The sequence below is a fragment of the Mesocricetus auratus genome, unplaced genomic scaffold (genome assembly GCF_017639785.1).
Source record: "Mesocricetus auratus isolate SY011 unplaced genomic scaffold, BCM_Maur_2.0 Super-Scaffold_100007, whole genome shotgun sequence".
In the NCBI taxonomy this organism is placed as follows: Eukaryota; Metazoa; Chordata; class Mammalia; order Rodentia; family Cricetidae; genus Mesocricetus; species Mesocricetus auratus.
This window is the reverse complement of record NW_024429191.1, coordinates 95273434-95292308: the sequence shown is the minus strand read 5'-3', so window position 1 is coordinate 95292308 and position 18875 is coordinate 95273434. Positions and strand designations below refer to the sequence as shown.

At 57.4% G+C, this 18875-nt stretch overlaps 1 protein-coding gene across 3 annotated transcripts; it reads left to right on the top strand.

Annotated features, from left to right (window-relative positions):
• Positions 1 to 1275: 1275 nt before the first annotated feature.
• On the top strand, positions 1276 to 14418 carry Cant1 (calcium activated nucleotidase 1). Of its 3 annotated transcripts, none has more exons than XM_013113416.3 (5): positions 1276 to 1378; positions 2575 to 2849; positions 9145 to 9803; positions 11904 to 12107; positions 12745 to 14418. In XM_013113416.3, the coding sequence occupies exons 3-5, from the start codon at positions 9167 to 9169 to the stop codon at positions 13113 to 13115; spliced, it is 1212 nt and encodes a 403-aa protein (XP_012968870.1). In that variant the 5' UTR covers positions 1276 to 1378; positions 2575 to 2849; positions 9145 to 9166; the 3' UTR covers positions 13116 to 14418. The 3 variants fall into 3 exon arrangements, with proteins under 3 accessions (XP_012968870.1, XP_012968869.1, XP_005069905.1); XM_013113415.3 differs by having other exon boundaries at positions 1327 to 1421; XM_005069848.4 differs by lacking the exons at positions 1276 to 1378; positions 2575 to 2849 and adding an exon at positions 4796 to 4943.
• The last annotated feature ends 4457 nt before the right edge of the window (positions 14419 to 18875 follow it).

Here is an 18875-nt window from a genome sequence, read left to right as displayed (position 1 = left end):
CACCAAGTCGGCAAAATTAAACTGCCCGTCGAATGCTGGGACGGCCATCCATCTACCTCAAAGTTTTATTTCATTTTATAAAAGGGAAACTGGGCAGAACTAAGCAACACGTTGTTGACAGCCACGCTAAGACTGCAAAGGTCCATGTGTACTTTTGGGGGTGTAAGGAGGGGAGCATCGAATGGGGAGGATTACACAGGGTGATGTCCCTAAGAGGGCAAGCTGTAACAGAGGATGGATAGTTCAGAAACATAAGAAGAACGAGGTGGCCGGGCGTTGGTGGTGCATGCCTGTAATCCCAGAACTCGGGAGGCAGAGGCAGGCGGATCTCTGTGAGTTCGAGGCCAGCCTGATCTACAGAGCGAGTTCCAGGACAGCCTCCAAAGCCATAGAGAAACCCTGTCTCGAAGAAAGAAGAAGAAGGAGAAGGAGAAGAAGGAGTAGGAGGAGGTGTGGCTGGGACCCGGTTTGGTCTGACAGGGAACATCAGTGAGTTCAAGAAAGGTCCCACCCCAAGCACAGAGGAGGGAACCCAGCACGTTTCCATTTTTACGTGCATTTTAGGGTATGCTCTGCCGTCGGTGTGTCCTATAGGACATCTTTCAGAGGGATCACAAGAATCTATCAGTAGCCGTGGCTTTTGAACAGCAAGGGTGGGAGAAAGGGCTGCCTTTTCCACTGTGTGCGGCTTGCATCTTTTTTAATTCGTCCCCCTTGTGCACCGGTTCCTTCTCGGAGATGGGGCTGAAGGGCAGGAGGACAGGGCTGACGCTCCCTGGCTGGTGAGGGCCTTTCTCAGGAGTCCTGCTATGCTACCGCTGTCTGGGACAGAGCCCAGGGCTAGGCAGGGGACCGGGAAAAGAGAATCCGGGTCCACCGTTGGTAAGGGCTGTTGACTGCAGCCGGTTACGCAGACACACACACCCATCCTCATCCCGTGCGGGACTCTGGTCCCCGGCTGTGGAACCGGCTAGGAAGAGCTCAGAAGAGGGGCTGAGAACTAGGGCGGCCCCGGGCGGGTTCCGAACTTGAGAATTCCCGAGACGAAGCCGGGGAGAACCAGGCAAAGAACCCGGGAGACGCAGTTGGGAAATGACAGCCAACCTCCAGCAGCAGATGCCCAAAGTCTCCATTTCGGGGCCCAAGCGCGAAACTACAACTCCCAGCAGCCCCCGGCATCCAGCGTAAAGAGCAAAGGCTGCCGGGAAGACGTGGCTCCAGGCCGGGCGGAAGACGCAGGTGCAGAGCGGAGGCTGCCGGGAGAGCGCGCGGCCAAAGGGTGGGGCGCAGGCGCAGAGCGGGGGGCTGTCGGGACACGCACGCGCGCGCGCGCGGCGGGGCGGAAGTGGCCGCGCGCGCCCTGTCCGGCCCTACGCAGGTAGGCGGCAGCCCGCGGGCTCCGGAGCCAGGGCTCTCAGTGGGTGAGTGAGGGCGAGCCTGCGGCCGGGTGCTCTCCCTCGCCGTGCTCTGGGGCCTGTCGCCGCTCGCACCGGTCCAGCCTTGGCCCGCAGCTCACCTGGGACCGGTGCCGGGCAGACAGACGTCTTCCCCCCCGCCCCCGGCTAGTGTGGGAGCCCTCCCCTCTCTGATGAGTGTGTAATGCTGTACCCCCCACTCCCCCGAGGAGTAGAGTGAGACTTCTTCCTCCGGGGACGCTTCGAGTCCCTGGCGACAGCCTCTTCCCTCCCCGCCTGGCCTGGGCAGGGCCCCCCCCTCCAGGCTGGCACTGGATCACAACTGTAACAGACCCCGTCCACCCCACCCCCCATCCCCACCAGGAAGCGCCCACCTTCTTGCTCCCGTCCCGGCTCCCGGCTCCGATCAAGACTGGACCTGGGCAGCACCGCAGCGCTGTCTCCCTTTCCACTCCTCGGCTAGACACCCTCCCTGCCCCTCGTGCGCGCACGCACGCACACACACACCCCCTGCTCCTCGCCTGCACAGACAAACCCGTTCTCAGATGCGTCCTCCCAGCCTCGGAGACGGGCAGCCCCGGGTCCGTCCTTGGTGTTTAGCTGCTTTCACCTAACAGTCCTTCCTCCCCTAGTACCCACTCACGTTCACCCGACCCCAGCAAACCCCAGCACCCTTTCCTGCAGACACTCAGCAGCCGTCAGTAACCAGCGTCGCTTCCCATTCCCGTCTCAGAACTGTGTACTTGACAATCCATAGACCTGGGAACCCGGGCGCATGGTGTCAGTGGCACGTTCTGGCAGGCCAGAACGTACATGAGCTCCCAAGACTTCAGGAGGGACCATGGTACTGCGGGAGCCGCCTTGGTAGCTCCTCCCGTGCCCCTCTGTGGAGCTTGACTGAGGACCGTCTTTCCAGACTGTTCCACAGACCCTTCTTTCCGCACCCCCCCCCCAGAACTAAGCGTAGCAGCCCTGCTGGGACCCTGTGAGCACGGCAGGCCCTCCCTGGTGACCTCCGTCTTCTGTGTGTGTCCCCGAGCCCTGGTGGAAGGCACGTTGGAGGAGCCAGCCTAGTTCTTTCTGGATAAGAGGAGGGATGTGTGTCACACAGAGCCAGCTAAGAGTCCTTCCCTTCTCAGTTGTCACCTTGCTTCTGCAGCCTACGAGCAGCTCCACGGAGGCGTTGGCTTAAGCTGCTGGTTCTCCCAAAACTGTTTTCACCAACCTGCCCAACAGCGGGGTCCCATCTGCTGTGCCCTCGGAGCGGAGGGGACAGGAAGAAAGGCCTGGAGAGTGGTGGAGGCTGGCGTCCCATCTTCACCCCTCCCCCTGAGTGTGGCATGTGTGCACGGGGCGTTCCCACGGACACGCGTGACCCTGCCACCTCAGAGCGTCCTTGGCGGCAGTGTGGCTGTCTTCACGGTGGCTGTACAGGTAAGGTGGTCCAGTGCTCTTGGAGGACAGTGGGACTGTCATCCACACCCCTTCCTCTCTCCGTAGAGTGGCGTGAGGGCCGCCTATCGGAAGCCAGTGAGTGTTGAGAATTCCTGGAAAGCTTGTCTTAAATGCCAGCATCGAAGGAATGAAAACCCTGTATACCGACCTTAAATAATTTTTCCTCCTTTTTATCAACACAGGATAGGTTGGCTAGGAAAAAATAATAGCCGTGCATGGATACTTAATTATTAATAAGTCAGCATGGAGAGGCATTAAGGGTTCCTGTTGGTGGACATTTCTCTGGAATCCCCCCGTTTCTTTTCAGTGAGTGCAGCCATTAAGTGTTTCACCTATGTCCGGTGTGTTTCCTATGTCTCAGGAAATGAGCTAGAAGCTCACGTCTGCTCCAGTGCACTAAGAGTGAGCACTTGATCGGTGGGGTACAGGTGAGCGTGAGGTGGCCCATGGGGATGGTCCTAGATCCTGTCCCCGGAGCTGGCACTGAGGGAAGCTCTGTGCCCCAGGGTACAGCGTGCATCCTGGAGTCCAGTGCTGCTCTGAGTTGGACTGGGATTGCTACACTCCTGGTCTCAGGCATCTTGGCATCCGGTGTTTGGGGTATCTGCTAGGATTCCTTCCAAGGCACTGGGGGTACAGATTAAGCAGATGCTGCTGTGTTGTGATGCCACAGATGCAAATCAGGGAAGCTTCTGAAGCTTCTCCGCCCACCCTAGGAAAGGCCTGGTGTGAACCGTAGTGAGCCTCAAGTCAGCCATGTTTACCCCACCCTGTGGTTCCCCCACCATGTCCACCGCCAGCCTGTGAATGTGCTACATTGGATAAGAAAGGGAATTAAGACTAAAGTACCTCAACTGCAGCCGGGGAGGTTTGCTCTCCCAAGGCGAAATGTGGCCTCAGGGCCCTTAAAACCGTAAGAGGGAGGCAGAAGAGCAGATGGAAAGGCTGCAAGAAGCCACTCAGTGTCAGTGTTGCTGGCTCCAGACGGGGAGGAAGGGACCACAGGCAGGGAGTGAGCCTGGGAAACAAAAATAACACACCCCTCTGTAGCACGAGTTCTACTGGGTCTTAATAATAAAAACCCAGAGTCAGATATCGGGTAAATGCAGAAAGGTCAGAGAAATAAAGGAGCAGCCACAAGAGAGACATCTTACCTCAACTGACTCCTCAGACCAAAGGGACAAACCTGTCCTTACCAATCCTCAGACTGAATGCCATGAGTTCCTGTCTCCTCCTGCCTTATATTCCTCTCTCTGCCCAGCCATATCCTGTCTTCACCTCCCTAGTGCTGGGATTAAAGATGTGAGCCGCCACTGCCTGGCCTCTATGGCTAACTAGTGGCTAGCTCCGCACTCTGATCTTCAGGAAAGCTTGATTTGTTAGATCACAAACAAAATATCATCACACCCCTCCACAGTAGTTGACTTAAAAACAGGCTGAAAAAATAAAACAGAAGTTGACTCAGGAAAGAATCGTCACTGCCTTTGTGTGCATGACACTGGGGGTTGGGGTGCAGATGTCAGAGACGCCACACTTGGCCTCTGAGAAGGATCTAAGGGGCCTCTGTAGTCCTAGAACACACATTTCACCTGCTGCGGATCGGGAATGCAATCCTTAGGTACGATGCTGAGCTTGGCAAAACACAAAAGGAGGAGCTAGCCTCCTCGGCCCAGTGTCTAAGCTGTGAGTGTTTCCAAGGGACCTGCCATCAGAGGCTGCTGGGAAGCCCTGGGTGCCTGCCTCCCCCTCCCCCACAGCTGTACCGTGTGGTAAGGAAGTGAGCTTCACACTGAGTAGACAGGTGAGGCCTGTCCCCCTCTCTGGTGTGGAAGGAGCGCGGGGGGGGGGGGGAGCCCTTCCTGCAGGAGTGAGGGGAGGGCAGGAGAGTTGCACTAAGAAGAGCCCTTCCTTGATCCTGGAGGGGAGGAGTCAGCCTTGGCAGCTGCCTTAAACCTGTTTGAACTGCACCTGCTATACACGCAGGCCACTTGCCAAGGAAGCAGGAGGGAGGCAGGCCACCTTGGCCGAGGTTCCGCGTGCAGGGTGCTGTGCAGACCTCAGGTGCCCATGGAGGTAGGTGCCCTGTGTCCATGGAGGTAGGTGCCCTGTGTCCATGGAGGTAGGTGCCCTGTGTCTGTGGCGGTAGGTGCCCTCTGCCCGGGGTCTTCCAGCAGCCGCACGGCCCTGGCGTCTCCTGGGCGCACAGAGGAAGACCCTCCCTCTGCAGCTTGTTGCTCGTTCCTCATTCGTCCAGAAGTGTACTTTGGCGTGGACAGACAGGTGTGTGTCTGATGGGGAAGTGAGGGGCGGCCTGCTGCCTTGTGTCTGCGGGTACTTAACTCTTCAGCACCCACTGCATACGAGGGGTGGGGAGGAAAGGTGACCTTGGGTGCTGGGCGCTTCTGCTGTGTCTCCCCAGACAGGTTGCCCTGGACTTGGGTTGGCTCAAGAAGAGGACAGGCAGCAGGGCGCCTCTGACTGTGGGGTACAGCCCGTCTTCAGGCCACGGGCCAGTGCCCTTAGCTGGCACTCAAGTCAGAACACGTCGTGCTGCAGGCAAGGGGTACAGACTTCTTGTCACAACCATGCAGACCCCATAGTGACCTCCGGGTTCCTATGGGGGGCTGGGAGGAGGCAAACCCAACCCTGTCCTCCCCTCTTGTCCCTTGCATCCGTCGGCTCCTGTCTTGTGGTCCCGTCAGCATCAACTGCCACAAGACACAAGCCAGTCTTAGGCACTAAGCAGCCAGGGTCCAAGGACACCTGTGAAAAATCAGCTGACTGGGAGCCTCTGCCTCTGAGGTCACGTGGTCTTCTCTGCATATCTCTCCCTGCCTTTTATGGAAAAACACATGTGAAATCTCAGCGCTCAGGAGGCTGAGGCGGAATTATCTTGAGTTCAAGGCCAGACCCTGTCTCAAAAAAGAAACAAGAAACAATTACAATGTGTTTGCGTCCTCTTGGGCAGCCCCTCATGAGGTCCCTACTGACTCCCTCGAAGTCTGTACTGGCATGGAAGGCTCCTGGATAGGGGACAGTGATAATAGCAGCCTCCCCACAGGACGGATGACTTGCTGGGAGAGAACACAGGGCCAGAGAGCGCAGCCCAGTGAAAGCATGACCACTCTGGCACTCTCAGACGGCCCTGTGTGGCCAGAGGAGACGTGCATGCCAGGTGGAGGGAACACGTGGGTCGTGGTCTGGGCGCATGGATGCTGGATTTGCAGAGCTCTTGTCTGAAGCTAGGGTTCATGGGAGGCTGGACTGAAAAACCAAGGGAGGCTGTCCCTGCAGGCCGTGACAGGTGAGGAGAATTGTAAGGGAGAAGGGCTAACAGGCAGGTCCCGCCCCCTCTGCATCTGACTTCATTGTCAGCAGGTCCGGGAAGGATGCTGAGACCCACAAAAGGGAAGTCCTTGTCTGAAGTGTCTGGACCCTGAAGGTCTGGAGCATTAGGTCAAAGTCCTGGTGAGACAGGACCAGGCCCAACGGTGTGGAGATGGGAACAAGCCAGACTGGTGTCGGCCTGGGTGTGTGGGGAAGGGAAGAGTGCAGCTGCTCCTGGGGTGGTCCTGGGGGCAGGGCAGCCCTTAGGGAGCATTAAGAGTTCTGCCAGGAAGCCTGCTTGATGCATGCTGTAAGGACACAGCATGCACGTCTCCCTGACTCTGGGAGGCACAGCTGACCTGGGCCTAGGGCTGCAAGTCGGAGGAAAGCACATTGAGTGTGACGCTGTCTAGATACGGGACGGGGTGGGGAGACCTGCTCCTACATGGGCTTGCAGATCCTGTGCTCATGTAGCATGCTGAGTGCTCGGTTGTCCTGAGAGGACAGTCCAGGAGCACACATGTCCACCAGCCAGGTGGACAGCATGTCTGCAAACCAAGGGAGGGCCAAGGAACCAGTGTCCACCCATTGGACTAGCCCAAAGGGTCCCTCTCCCTGAACACAGGTGTGGGTGTGTCTTAGAGCAGGAGGGCTGGTGACGTGAACAGAACAGTGAAGCTGTGCTGGTGTGGGGCTGTGGTGTGGAGCTGTGGTGTGGGGCTGTGGTGTGGGGCTGTGGTGTGGGCTGTGGTGTGGGGCTGTGGTGTGGAGCTGTGGTGTGGTGTGGAGCTGTGGTGTGGGCTGGTGTGGGGCTGTGGTGTGGTGTGGAGCTGTGGTGTGGGGCTGTGGTGTGGAGCTGTGGTGTGGGGCTGTGGTGTGGGGCTGTGGTGTGGAGCTGTGGTGTGGGGCTGTGGTGTGGAGCTGTGGTGTGGGGCTGTGGTGTGGGGCTGTGGTGTGGAGCTGTGGTGTGGGCTGTGGTGTGGGGCTGTGCTGGTGTGAATCTGCGGTGTGGGGCTGGGCTGGCGCACTGGAATGCAGTTTGTTGAACAGGGACGCGTTAGGGTTCCAGGACTAAGGGTGATGACATTCAGAGTGTGTGGCACTCTCAGAGCGATCGTGTCTGTGGCTCACGTTGGGCAGCCGAGTGGCGTTGTTCATCAGGGCCTTGGCCTGGAGCTGTGCACTTTCAGAATGACTAAAGGGAGCCTCACCACGGTGCTGGTCTTTCCACCCTCAGAGGATTTGTGCCGATTTTCTCTTGGCTGCCAGCTCTGAGCAGGAAGCCCTGAACCTGTGAGGTTCCGGACAGAAGGAGAGCAGATGTGGGGAGTCCCCCAGGACCCCTGAGGGTGTGATGAGGCAGCGTGCAGAGCAGGGCAGGTGTCCTGGGCAAGGGAACGGTGAGGTTTGCCCTGGAAATGGGGGCCCTCGTGGTTAGTGGTTAGGACAAGAGGGTGCCACGGAGGACCAGGGAGCCACTGAAGATCATGTACAAGCAGTGCTGGCTGCTGGGCCACAGAGGCTCTCAGGAGAGAGGCTGCAGAGGAGCTGGGGAGACTGTTGGCGGGTGGGCGAGTGGCGGCTGTGCGGATGGCTCCTGGGTCAGACAGGCTTTGGATGGAAGACACCTGCCACGGGGCAGGGTTACGGAAGGCAAAGGAGGCGTCGCGGCCACTTGGCACTGCACCAAAACCACCTTTTCTTTGGGGTTTATGGGAATTTTGACTTGGTGGTGGTGTTTGGGGTGGCATCAACCATTCCTGAGGAGGACTGGGTTAGTTGGCTTGAGGCTGGGGAACTCAGACTTGTATTTTGAAATAGTGCCTAAGGTGCAAGAGGGAATTGGAACATGCCAGTATTTGACACTTGGCAGAGTTCAGCACCATGTCCAGGATATGGATGTAACTCTGATACCCTGGGCCTCGCATCCGAAGCCCTGGTGTGTGTGAGGTAGGACCTGAGTGAGTCCCCCAGCATGGGGTGGAGAACACTTTGAAGTGACCATTTCTTCTCAGCCATTGCTAAAAGATAGCTCTTGCAAGGTGGCCGTGGCACAGCAGCCCCCAGATGGCACTAAGCCTTTTCCTGCCCTCGCATCCACTATTGGACCTGACCCTGGGCACCACAACCCGAGCATTCAGGAGCCAGTGACCCGTGAGCCTACAGCACGGGAGCACGGAGAGAGAGCATCTCCACAGCCCCCAGACACGGAGTACACTGGCACCCACAAGCATCAGTTGAGGGGCTGAGGGCAGCGGCAGCGGCAGCGGCACCTTCTGGGCAGGAGACAGACACCTCTCCGCCACAGCCGGCACTGGCTTGGAGGCTTTGTGGTCTGCTAGGAGCAGGCAGGGCAGGCAGTTGTGAGGAGGTAGAATTCCCAGCTTCCTCCAGTGCTCCGGGCCTGTGTAGTATAGAGCCCAACTTGGGCCTGGGGCCAGAACCGTGCCTCGGGTCATCGGGTGAGCAGCACGCTAGACAAGTCCCTGTGCCTGCTTGTGTTACTAGAAAGTGCCGGGAGACAGCACCCAGAACAGCAGCAGTGTGCCCTGCTTAACGTCTTCTGTCAGCAAACACTCAGAACCTGTCCAGGAAGTAAAGGCTGGGGGCCCAGGCTGCTATGTGGGAGGCCCTGTTGGGCGCTAGGCTGGGCAGCCGTGAGTGTTGGTACTCCTGGGAGCGGGTGGCTGGAGAGGACTTCGAGAGGAGGCGTGTGCCGGCCTCAGGCACCAGCGTTCACCCGCACTCCCCCTCTGCTTCATTGCTTTGGAAACACGCACCATCCTGCTAGAAAGAACAGCTGACCTCCCTGCTGGGGTCAGGGTTTGGCCAGGACACTACTGCCCTGAAGCTGTCTCTGCGGGGCGGGGCTGACTTCAGCCCTTTAGGCTGGGGACGGGAGCGGCCAAATCCCCCAGAGCTCACTGCTCTCCTCTCCTTGGCTTAGGTCCAGCCCGGCGTGCGGTCTGATGCCCATCCAGCCCTTTGACCACCGGGAATGGAATGAGCCTATGCACTCCCTCCGGATCAGTGTAGGGGGCCTTCCTGTGCTGGCATCCATGACCAAGGCCACGGACCCCCGCTTCCGCCCCCGCTGGAGGGTGATCCTGACGTCCTTTGTGGGGGCTGCTCTCCTCTGGCTGCTGTACTCCCATCATCAGGCCCCAGGACCGGGCAGGCCCCCTACCCACAATGCTTACAGCCGGAGGGCCAGCCTGGAGCGTGTCTCTCCCTACAATGACACCTATCCCCTGTCACCCCCCCAGAGGACTCCAGGTGGGATTCGGTACCGAATCGCAGTCATCGCCGACTTGGACACAGGGTCCAGGGCCCAGGAGGAAAACACCTGGTTTAGCTACCTTAAGAAAGGACACCTGACGCTGTCGGACAGTGGGGACAAGGTGACCGTGGAGTGGGATAAAGACCATGGGGTCCTGGAGACCCACCTGGCAGAAAAGGGGCGGGGCATGGAGCTCTCTGACCTGAGCGTCTTCAATGGGAAGCTGTACTCCGTGGACGACCGCACAGGGATCATCTACCAGATCGAAGGCACCAAAGCAGTGCCCTGGGTGATCCTCTCCGACGGCGATGGAACCGTGGAGAAGGGTAAGTGGGGCCCTGTCTGTGGCTGAGCCTTCGTCCACTGCGTGTCAGCTTCTCAGGCTGTGACGAAACTCCTGACGGGGAGGTGAACCGTAGTTCCCAGAGGCGCAGTCCATCGTGGTGGGGAGGTCAGTCACGGGCGTGGGAGGCAACTGGCCACATGGCGTCCACCGTCAGGAAGCAGAGGATGAACACTTGTACCCGGCCCGCTCTCCCCTTATTCAGTCCGGGACCCCAACCCATGGCATGGTGCCACCTACATCAGGGAGAGTTTTTCTGTCTTGGTTAGCCCAATCTAGAAACTCCTCACCCACATGCCCAGAAGTGTGTTTCCATGGTGATCGTGAATCCCATCAGGTTGACACTCAGGATCAACCTCAGAAAGTAACCCAAGTCTGTTAAAGGCCCTGCACACCAGAAAGGTGACACTTCATTCAGCTCCGACTGACACGCCCACCCACCTCCACCCTGAGCAGAGCCTCCCCGGGCCGGTATGAAGCTGTTTGTAGAAGTTGGAGCTGGTCACTGGGAGCCTGCTGCTGAGTGGGAAGCCCTTTTCAGAATGAGGCAAGGCTGTGTCCTGTGCCTCCCTTACCCCCTCTGGGACCCTGGTCCTTGTCACGTCTTTAGAGCCGTCTTAGGATCACACAGCATTGCTCCAACCGTGTGGCTCATCTCAGAGAGAGGTGCTCACTGGTTCGCTGTGATCCTAGGCTCTAATCTCAGTTTATTGGGGCCGCAGGTTAACTGCTGCCCTCCAGCCCTGCCCAGAGCTCAGGACAAGGGTCTCTGTGTTGAGCAGCAATGACCCCTGGGAATAGACTCTGATGTTAGCCCCGTGTGTAGCAGACAGGAGCCGCTGCTTCCACAGGGTAGGAGACAGAGCTGCCTCACCTCAGCAGACCTGATCTGCCCCTCACAGCAAGCTGGAGACCACAGCAGACTTCCTCGGGTGGAAGGAGGGCTGTGTTCCTTGTCCCTCTGCTCAGCATGCCACGCCCTGCCTGGGTGATAAAATGTCTAGTGTTTGTCCAAGGCTGGCCTCTCGGGAGAGGCTGTCTCCACCCAGGTATCAGCGGTGGTGTTGTTCATCCGTTTCCTGCCTGACACCATCGAGGTTAACTTGTGTTGTGTGCGGTGGTTCGTCCCCTGAGGGGGAAGGATGCAGGGTAATGGGCTGCCTAGGGCTGAGCTGTGACTTCATCCAGAAGGGTCCCAAGTCTGGCCAATGGGGCAGCATCTCATGGAGGCAGCTCAGAAAGCTCATGATGTCACTGGGTCTGCAGGATCCAAGCCAGTCCCTCCAAAGCCACTCTGGGGGGGTCAGGGGCCTCCATCCTCCTACGGTGGGGAGGCAGGTGCAGCCTTGGCTTCCCAGGGGTGAGGGTCTGCAGGGGTGTGGAGAGCTAGCTTGTTGGAATGTCAGGGAGGAGACTGCGCTGGGACCGTGCAGGCCTCATCGCCAGCTTGACCAAGAGGCTTATGGGAAGTCAGTCAAAGACCCTGTCACTCTACTTTCTGCCCCGGCTAAGGGAAGAACGGACCCACACGGTGATGTTCTAAAGCCCTGGGGCTGAGAGGCAGGCAGTGGTGGCCCTGTGCTGAGCTGTCAGTGTGGCCCTTGGTGGCAGGTAACTGGCACCCACAGAGCATTTGGAAGCTCACATTGCTGTGGCACGCAAGGCTCCTGAGGTGCTGGCATCACACAGGACGTGGGGCGGGGTTGCTGGCCCTTGGGAGCTGGAGGGGGGTGGGCCTAGCATAGGTGGTCTGGGAATGGCCCAGTGCGGCCCTAGAGTTGTTGCGCAGGAGATGGGCTCCCTGGAAGGAAGAAGGGAAAAAAGAGGAGGATGTGGACTCTGGGGCACAACACGGGGATCTGTCTGCCAGGCTCCCTTCTGGGCCTCTCATCCCAGCCTCCAGTGAGGTAGCCTGGGACATCCAAGAGGCTTGGCTCCACTCTGAATGCAAATGACAGCAGACAGGCAAGAGCCAGGCTGGGCATGGGGATGGGCCAGGGTCTCAGACACACCCCTCTCTTATTGCCCCAGGCTGGGCATGGGGATGGCCCGGGTCTCAGGCTCACCCCTCTCGTTGCTCTAGGCTTCAAAGCTGAGTGGCTTGCTGTGAAGGACGAGCACCTGTATGTGGGCGGCCTGGGCAAGGAGTGGACCACCACCACAGGGGAGGTGATGAACGAGAACCCCGAGTGGGTGAAGGTGGTGAGCCACAGGGGCAGCGTGGACCACGAGAACTGGGTGTCCAGCTACAATGCCCTGAGAGCTGCCGCTGGCATCCACCCTCCAGGTAAGGGCGCCTCTACGAGCTCCCAAGTGTACGGATTTCACAGCTTACTCGGGGTTGTTGGCTTCATTCTCTGTATCCAAAGGTCACCTCCTCATGTCGGTGGCGTCTGAGACAATTGAGCCATTAGTCTCTGCCCCTCGCTGGCCTCACCAGATGGCTTCTGCCCACTGCACACTGAAGTCCCCTCGTCCACAGAAAGCCACCTTAGTTTGGGGCCCTAGTGGCTGGGGTCGCATTCCTCACAAGCAGAGGAGGAGACGGGTAGGGCCTGAGCTGCCTTCCCTGGGCTCTGAGGAGTGTGACCTTTATCTGACGGTGTGGGGCAGAGCGCAGCAGGGAGCCAAGGCCCGAGAGCCCTTCTGTGCTGGGGTGCTCGGGTTCCCCGGTCTCTGGCCGCCTGTGTGCGCCAAGGGAGCAAAATAAAAGACAGCTGGCGCCCCCTGTGGGGATGTGAGGGCAGCTGGCGGGGAGGCCCTGCAGACGCACGGTAAGGCTCTGGCTGTACCGTGTCTGCTGCGTGGTAGCTGTCCCAGATAACCGGGAGTGCTGGAGAGAGGGTGGAGGGGGCCCTCGAGCATGCGTGGCCTCTGGGGTGGCGTGGCGAGAGTCCTGAGGGCTGTGCTGTGTGGTGACGCAGGCTACCTCATCCACGAGTCTGCCTGCTGGAGTGACACGCTGCAGCGCTGGTTCTTCCTGCCGCGCCGAGCCAGCCACGAGCGCTACAGCGAGAAGGCCGATGAGCGCAAGGGCAGCAACCTCCTGCTGAGTGCAGCCCAGGACTTCACGGACATCTCCGTGAGCCGCGTGGGCACGCTGGTCCCCACCCACGGCTTCTCGTCTTTCAAGTTCATCCCTAACACTGACGACCAGATCATCGTGGCTCTCAAGTCCGAAGAGGACAGTGGCAGGGTTGCCACCTACATCATGGCCTTCACCCTAGATGGCCGCTTCCTGCTTCCAGAGACCAAGATCGGCAGCGTCAAGTATGAAGGGATAGAGTTCATCTAGATGAGTCAGTTCCCATGCCCGGCAAAGCGAGGGCAGATGGCCTGAGCTACATACACCAGGACTCAATTTCATAAAAACCAGAAGAACGCACTTTGACTTGTCTGCTGTTCTCTTTTTTTAACCGAGTTGTGTGCCTGGATGGAGAGTCTCAGAATCAGGAGCTGAGTCCCAGGCCTTGTGACACAGCTTCGGGGGATGCTCTGAAGCCAGGAGCAAGGGCAGGCAGGGGTCCTGTACAGGGACAGCAGGTCCTCTGCCCGCCCGTGCCTCGCTCTGCACTGCCACCTTGTGGTAGGGATTGATCACTGCTTCAGGTACCTTTTGAGCCCCAGGGCCTTCAAAATCTAGCCACGCCTCTCCTTTTCCCCATCTTCCCTGGCTTCTCTGACCTTTCCTCGAGTTCTCTGGCCAGTGCGTGTATCTGTGACAACCAGGTGTGTTGAGTGCTAGCCTCACCCTGGGAGCACGAGGCACCCCTCTTCCTCGTATGTGACCCTGGCATGCCCCACTCTGCAGACCCTTGGAAAATAAGTGTTTACATGGCGGGGCGAGGACCCCACCTCTGGGGCACACCTGCCCACGCTGCTGAAGCCACTGAAGCACGGGACTGCTGCCCCCCGTGGCCCTCGGGAGGACTCTGGGCTATGCAGGCCTTTGACTTATTAACTGATTTTATTAAGGTAATTTCCTTTCTTAGAGAACAGTCGTCAATCCTTATCACACAGTGAAGGAGGGCTCTCCACGGCTACTCCCTCATAGCCGCAGTGTGACATCAGCTCTTACAGAAAGGGCCTCTGCACCCTTCGCCTCTGCCTTCACAAGCTGCCTTGTCTCCACCTAGCAGTGGCTGAGGGAGGGCTCTGATTCCAACAGGCCCGTTCCTGACTAGAGCCCTCCATGTTGTCCCCTGCATTTCTTGCTGGCTCCCAATGGGCGTGTGACAGCAGAGTCAGGGTCAGAGGTTGTCCTGTAGGTAACAGCCATCCTCGTCCTGCAACAGTCTTGGGATAGGACACGGGTACTGCTGGGAGCAGAGGCCCTGATAATCCTCACAGGCCCCGTCCACTCGGCAGGCTGATGGTGACACCTTTGTGTACTTGCTGTGTTTGCTGAGAGCTCAGCCTTACCTGCTTGATGCGTGTCAGCTGTGTGAGGGTGTGTGATTCTGAGCTGAACCTGAGACGCCTGGTGTTTACCTGAGGCAAGGAAGCCTTCACACCCTTCCTTTCCCTGCACAGGCGCAGTGATTGTGCCCTTCCCTCCCCCAGGTGTTTCCTAAACAATAAAGTGTCGGGGGAATGTGCCTCTCTTGTCCGTGTTGACTGTTGCCAACGGCTCTGCCTGGAAATGCCATGGGGTGAGCACCTCAGGTCTCCAGGCTCGGCTCTCGTGGGAAGCGCAGTGTGCACAGGCTGTGGTCCAGCTCCCCAGGCCCTGTCCCATCCCATCTCCTGTCCCTGGAGTCACAACAGCCTGCAGGCCTGGAGTCTGGACTACAGCAGCGACAAGCCAGGCTTGGTGGCCCAACCTCCACAGAGAATTGCAGAGAAAGGTTGCCTCACATTGGGCAGAGGGACAAGTAAAAGGTCCAGTGTGGACCAACAAAGCAGCTCAGTGTAGACAGCCTGCCACACAAACCCGACAGACGGAGTGATCCCGGAACACACACACACACACACACACTCACTCATATACACACGCTCACACATACATATATACACTCATATACACACGCTCACACATACATATATACATATACTCATATACATATATACACTCATACACATGCTCACCCACATACATATATACACTCACACTCATATACATATATACACTCACACACACACTCATATGCGGCGCCCGTGCCATAAGCAACTCCAAGATATCAGGAAAAGAAAGACAAGACGTCCAGCTATTTGTACTAGGAGAATGTATGTGCTGCCTTTATCGCCAGGAGAATGTGTGTGTGTGTGTCTTCATTGCAAGTGCTAAGAGGTCTCTTGTATGAAGGAGGAACTTTATATACAGGTTTACAGCACAGTGGAAAAACCCTAGGTAGAAGAGAGCATGTTTTCCTCCTGCTGAATGTATTGATGTCAGAGGGTCAAGGCCAGGGCAGGAAGCCAGGACTAGAAAACAGGATGGACTTGTTCCCTGTGGAGGCTGGAGCCCAACACTCATATACATATATACACTCACACACACACACACACACACACACACACACACACACACACACACGCATACACGCATACACAGATAAAATGAGTCTCTCACACCCGTCTTGGGGTTCCTAACATGCAGTTTAGGTTTAAGTAGGGGGCGGGAATCACGCCCAGCTAAACAGGCCTGGTCACTGTGTGGTCCTGTCCATCGCTGACCCTCCAGTGTGTCTGGCCCTGGTTCCCCGCTGTCCGGCTGTGGTCCATTGTCTGTGCAGAAGGCAGGCCACCCGGGCCCCACTGCCCAGGCCTGCAGGGGCCAGCATGTGCATAAGCGGTGCCTGCACACAAGTCATCTGAGTGAGGGCGCCTGGAGAGTTTGCTGGCAAGTGACCCCAGAGAATGTGGAGAGCACAGAAGTCCCCGGACAGAGGCCGAGGGCACCTCAAAGGGCTGAGGAAGGAAAGTTCCCATGTATGGCCTCTTCTCACGAGAGACTCCCTAAACAAAGGCTGTTTGGTCACACTTCCCCCCATTGCCCTAAGTAACCTCTCAGGGTTGAAAAGCAAAGAGAATCAGGGTTTATTCTGTGGCCAGAGAATGGAGAAGTGGGACCTGGCTCCCGAGGCTGGGTGTGGGAGGCCCCGTGTCTTCCGGTGTCTTCCGGGAATCTGGCATTTCTTTCTGAGGCTTCTCTTCTGCCGGGGTCTTAGTGATTCACAGCTGTCTTGGCATTGAGGCTCTGTCACTTACTGTACACACAGTGTTGGGAGGGGACTTGGGGTCTGCTAGAGGCCATTGTGGCCCCAACCTCTTGGGAGCATTGTCCTTGGACCCCTAGGCCCCTGTTGTTAAAGATAAGCACCGTCTGGGGGAGCCAGTACAGCCAGACTGTGATCCCTGCCCTGGGTAACTGAAATGGGAGCAGGTAGTGACCTTTGTAGGGGTAGGGGCCTCTGTCCCCTTAGATTGTCGTGTGTGTGTGTGTGTGTGTGTGTGTGTGTGTGTGTGTATGCGTGTGTCTGTGTTTGTGTGTCTGTGTGTGTATGCGTGTCTGTGTCTGTGTGTGTGTGTCTGTGTGTCTGTGTCGTCGTGTTCCCCCACCCCTGGTTTACTGAGTCTCCAGATGCATCGTGGAGTGACTGGGGGGAGCTGCCAGTTCCTGGGGCCTGGCCTCTTGGAAGTCCCCCTGTGTTGCAATGTCTGGACCCATTAAACACCCTTCTGTCGGCTTTGGAGCCGCCGAGCAACTGGACCTGCTGTAGCCCACAGGCCCTGTGATGGCCCTGCCTGTGTCACCCAGCATCCTTCCCTCCACAGGAAGCACAGGGCTCTGGGCCCCGGGGCCTGACCCGGGATGGAGGCACCAGGCGGGCCAGCACCCCATCCCCCCCTTCAGTCTCATCTGAGGTGACAGAAGCCACAAGCCAGCTAGCCCCAAGCAGACATCTCTGCCTGTAGCTCTCCAAGTGGTTTTCCCAGGACTACAGGAACCCATGGCCTCTGGAAACTGCATGCCTCGGGGAACTGGCCATTGAGTTCCGACCTCTGGGTTCTGGGGTTCATAGCTTTGGGGTGAATCCAAAGGGGCTAAACATCAGAAATTCCCAGGGCTTTCAAAACACTGGCTCTCCCACAGGCTGATGTGGGCATCGGTGTCTGTCACAGGTAATTCTGGCCAGCATAGGTTGAGATGCACTGGGCAGAGAACTCCCCAAGTAGGAACTAAGGTGTGTGTGTGTGTGTGTGTGTGTGTGTGTGAGTGTGAGTGTGCGTGTATGAGTGTTCGTGTGAGTGTGTGTGTATGTGTGTGTGTGTGTGTGTTGTTTGGTTGGTTTTTGTTTGGTGGAGGAAGGGAAATGGGTTTGAGTCAGGTGGAACCTATGGTGTTCCATACCCTGCCCACCGGATCCTCTGCAAGAGGTTCTTAACAAGGGTTCCTAACCACTGGGCTCTTTGAGTTTTATTCTATCTTTTACATTTATTTACCACCTGTGACCACACGCATGTGCACATGCCGAGACCAGAAGAGAACCTGCAGGAGTCAGTTTTCGCCTACACTGAGCTCCAGGGACCAAACTCAAAGTGTCAGGACTGGCTGCAAGTGCCCTTACCCCCTCACCCCGCAAGCCATGCTCGCCTCCAACTGGCAGGACCCACGTGCCTCTGCCTCCCAGCTAAAGCTGTGTGCCACCACGCCCGGTTAGCCCTGCTTTTTCCCCCTTTAAACTAGGTATTGTAGGAACCTTTTCAGATTTAATTCTTTTTTAATTGTGTGTGCGTGCGTGCGTGCACACACTTGAATGTGGGTGCCTGCAGAGGTCAGATCCCCCAGGAGCTCAGTTACAGGCTGTTCTGAGCCAGCTGACATGGACGCTGGGAGTTGAACCCAGGTCCCCGTATGGACAGGCCATACTCTCAGCCACTAAACTGTCCCCGGCTACAAGCCCTGCTTTCTACTTTGGATCTTTTTGTCTCTAACCCTATACCTCAGGCACGGCCCACTCTGGTCATCTCCACCCCTAGCCCAGTATGTGTAAGCATTTCAGTGTCAGATGGGATGGGATGGGATGGGATGGGATGGGATGGGATGGGATGGGATGGGATGGGATGGGATGGGATGGGATGGGATGGGATGGACAGGGATGGATTCTGGCACTAGGGAGCCACAGAATACCACAGGTCACAGTAGGTGTAGCAGCCCACAGCCCTGCTCCAGGGAGAGGCTTCCCCAGTGTATCAGCTCTGTGAGGTAATTACAGTTCCTCTCAAGTCCCCTGAGTGTAACCACTCCACTCTGCTAGTGGAAGGTTTCCCAGGAAAGTGTTAGAGCTCTGCTCTCTCAGTTCCTCTCTGCTCTGGCTCTGGTGAGAAGCTGTTACTTCTCTCCTCGGCTCCATTCCGGCAAAGGAAGGTCTCACCCAAACCTCATCCAAGAGATTTGTTGGGAGGGAAGAATCCAGGAGAGCGGCTGCCTCTGCCAGGATGGAAGGAAGCAGCCAGGCTGAGCAGACACAGGGTGCATATAGGGCTTCTTGGGGGGCGGGGCTTTTCCAGGGAGATTTCCAGGGTGGGGATTGATCAGATTTCAATCCCTGAGCTCAGATTGGCTAGATCTTGTGCTCAGAGATTGGTTGGTTTTCTGCTCAGGTTTCAGGGCCAAAGTGTGTTTCTTTGGCACTGGTTTCAGGGTCAGGGTACATTTCTTTGGTTCTGGTTTCAGGGCCAAAGTGTGTTTCTTTGGCCCTGCTCAGGGTGTGTTTCTTTTTTTTTTTTTTTTTTTTTTTTTTTTTGGTTTTTCGAGACAGGGTTTCTCTGTGGCTTTGGAGGCTGTCCTGGAACTCACTCTGTAGACCAGGCTGGCCTCGAACTCACAGAGATCCGCCTGCCTCTGCCTCCCGAGTGCTGGGATTAAAGGCGTGCGCCACCAACGCCCGGCTCAGGGTGTGTTTCTTTGGCTCTGCTCAGGGTGTTTCTTTGGCTGGCCCTTTTTCCCTACAGTAAGTTTTTGTGTAAGCACAACCAGCTTCCCCAGGTCCAGGCAAGGATTGTGCAGCCCACGTCCATCCTCATAGACACGGTCTGTTCCCCCTGAGCC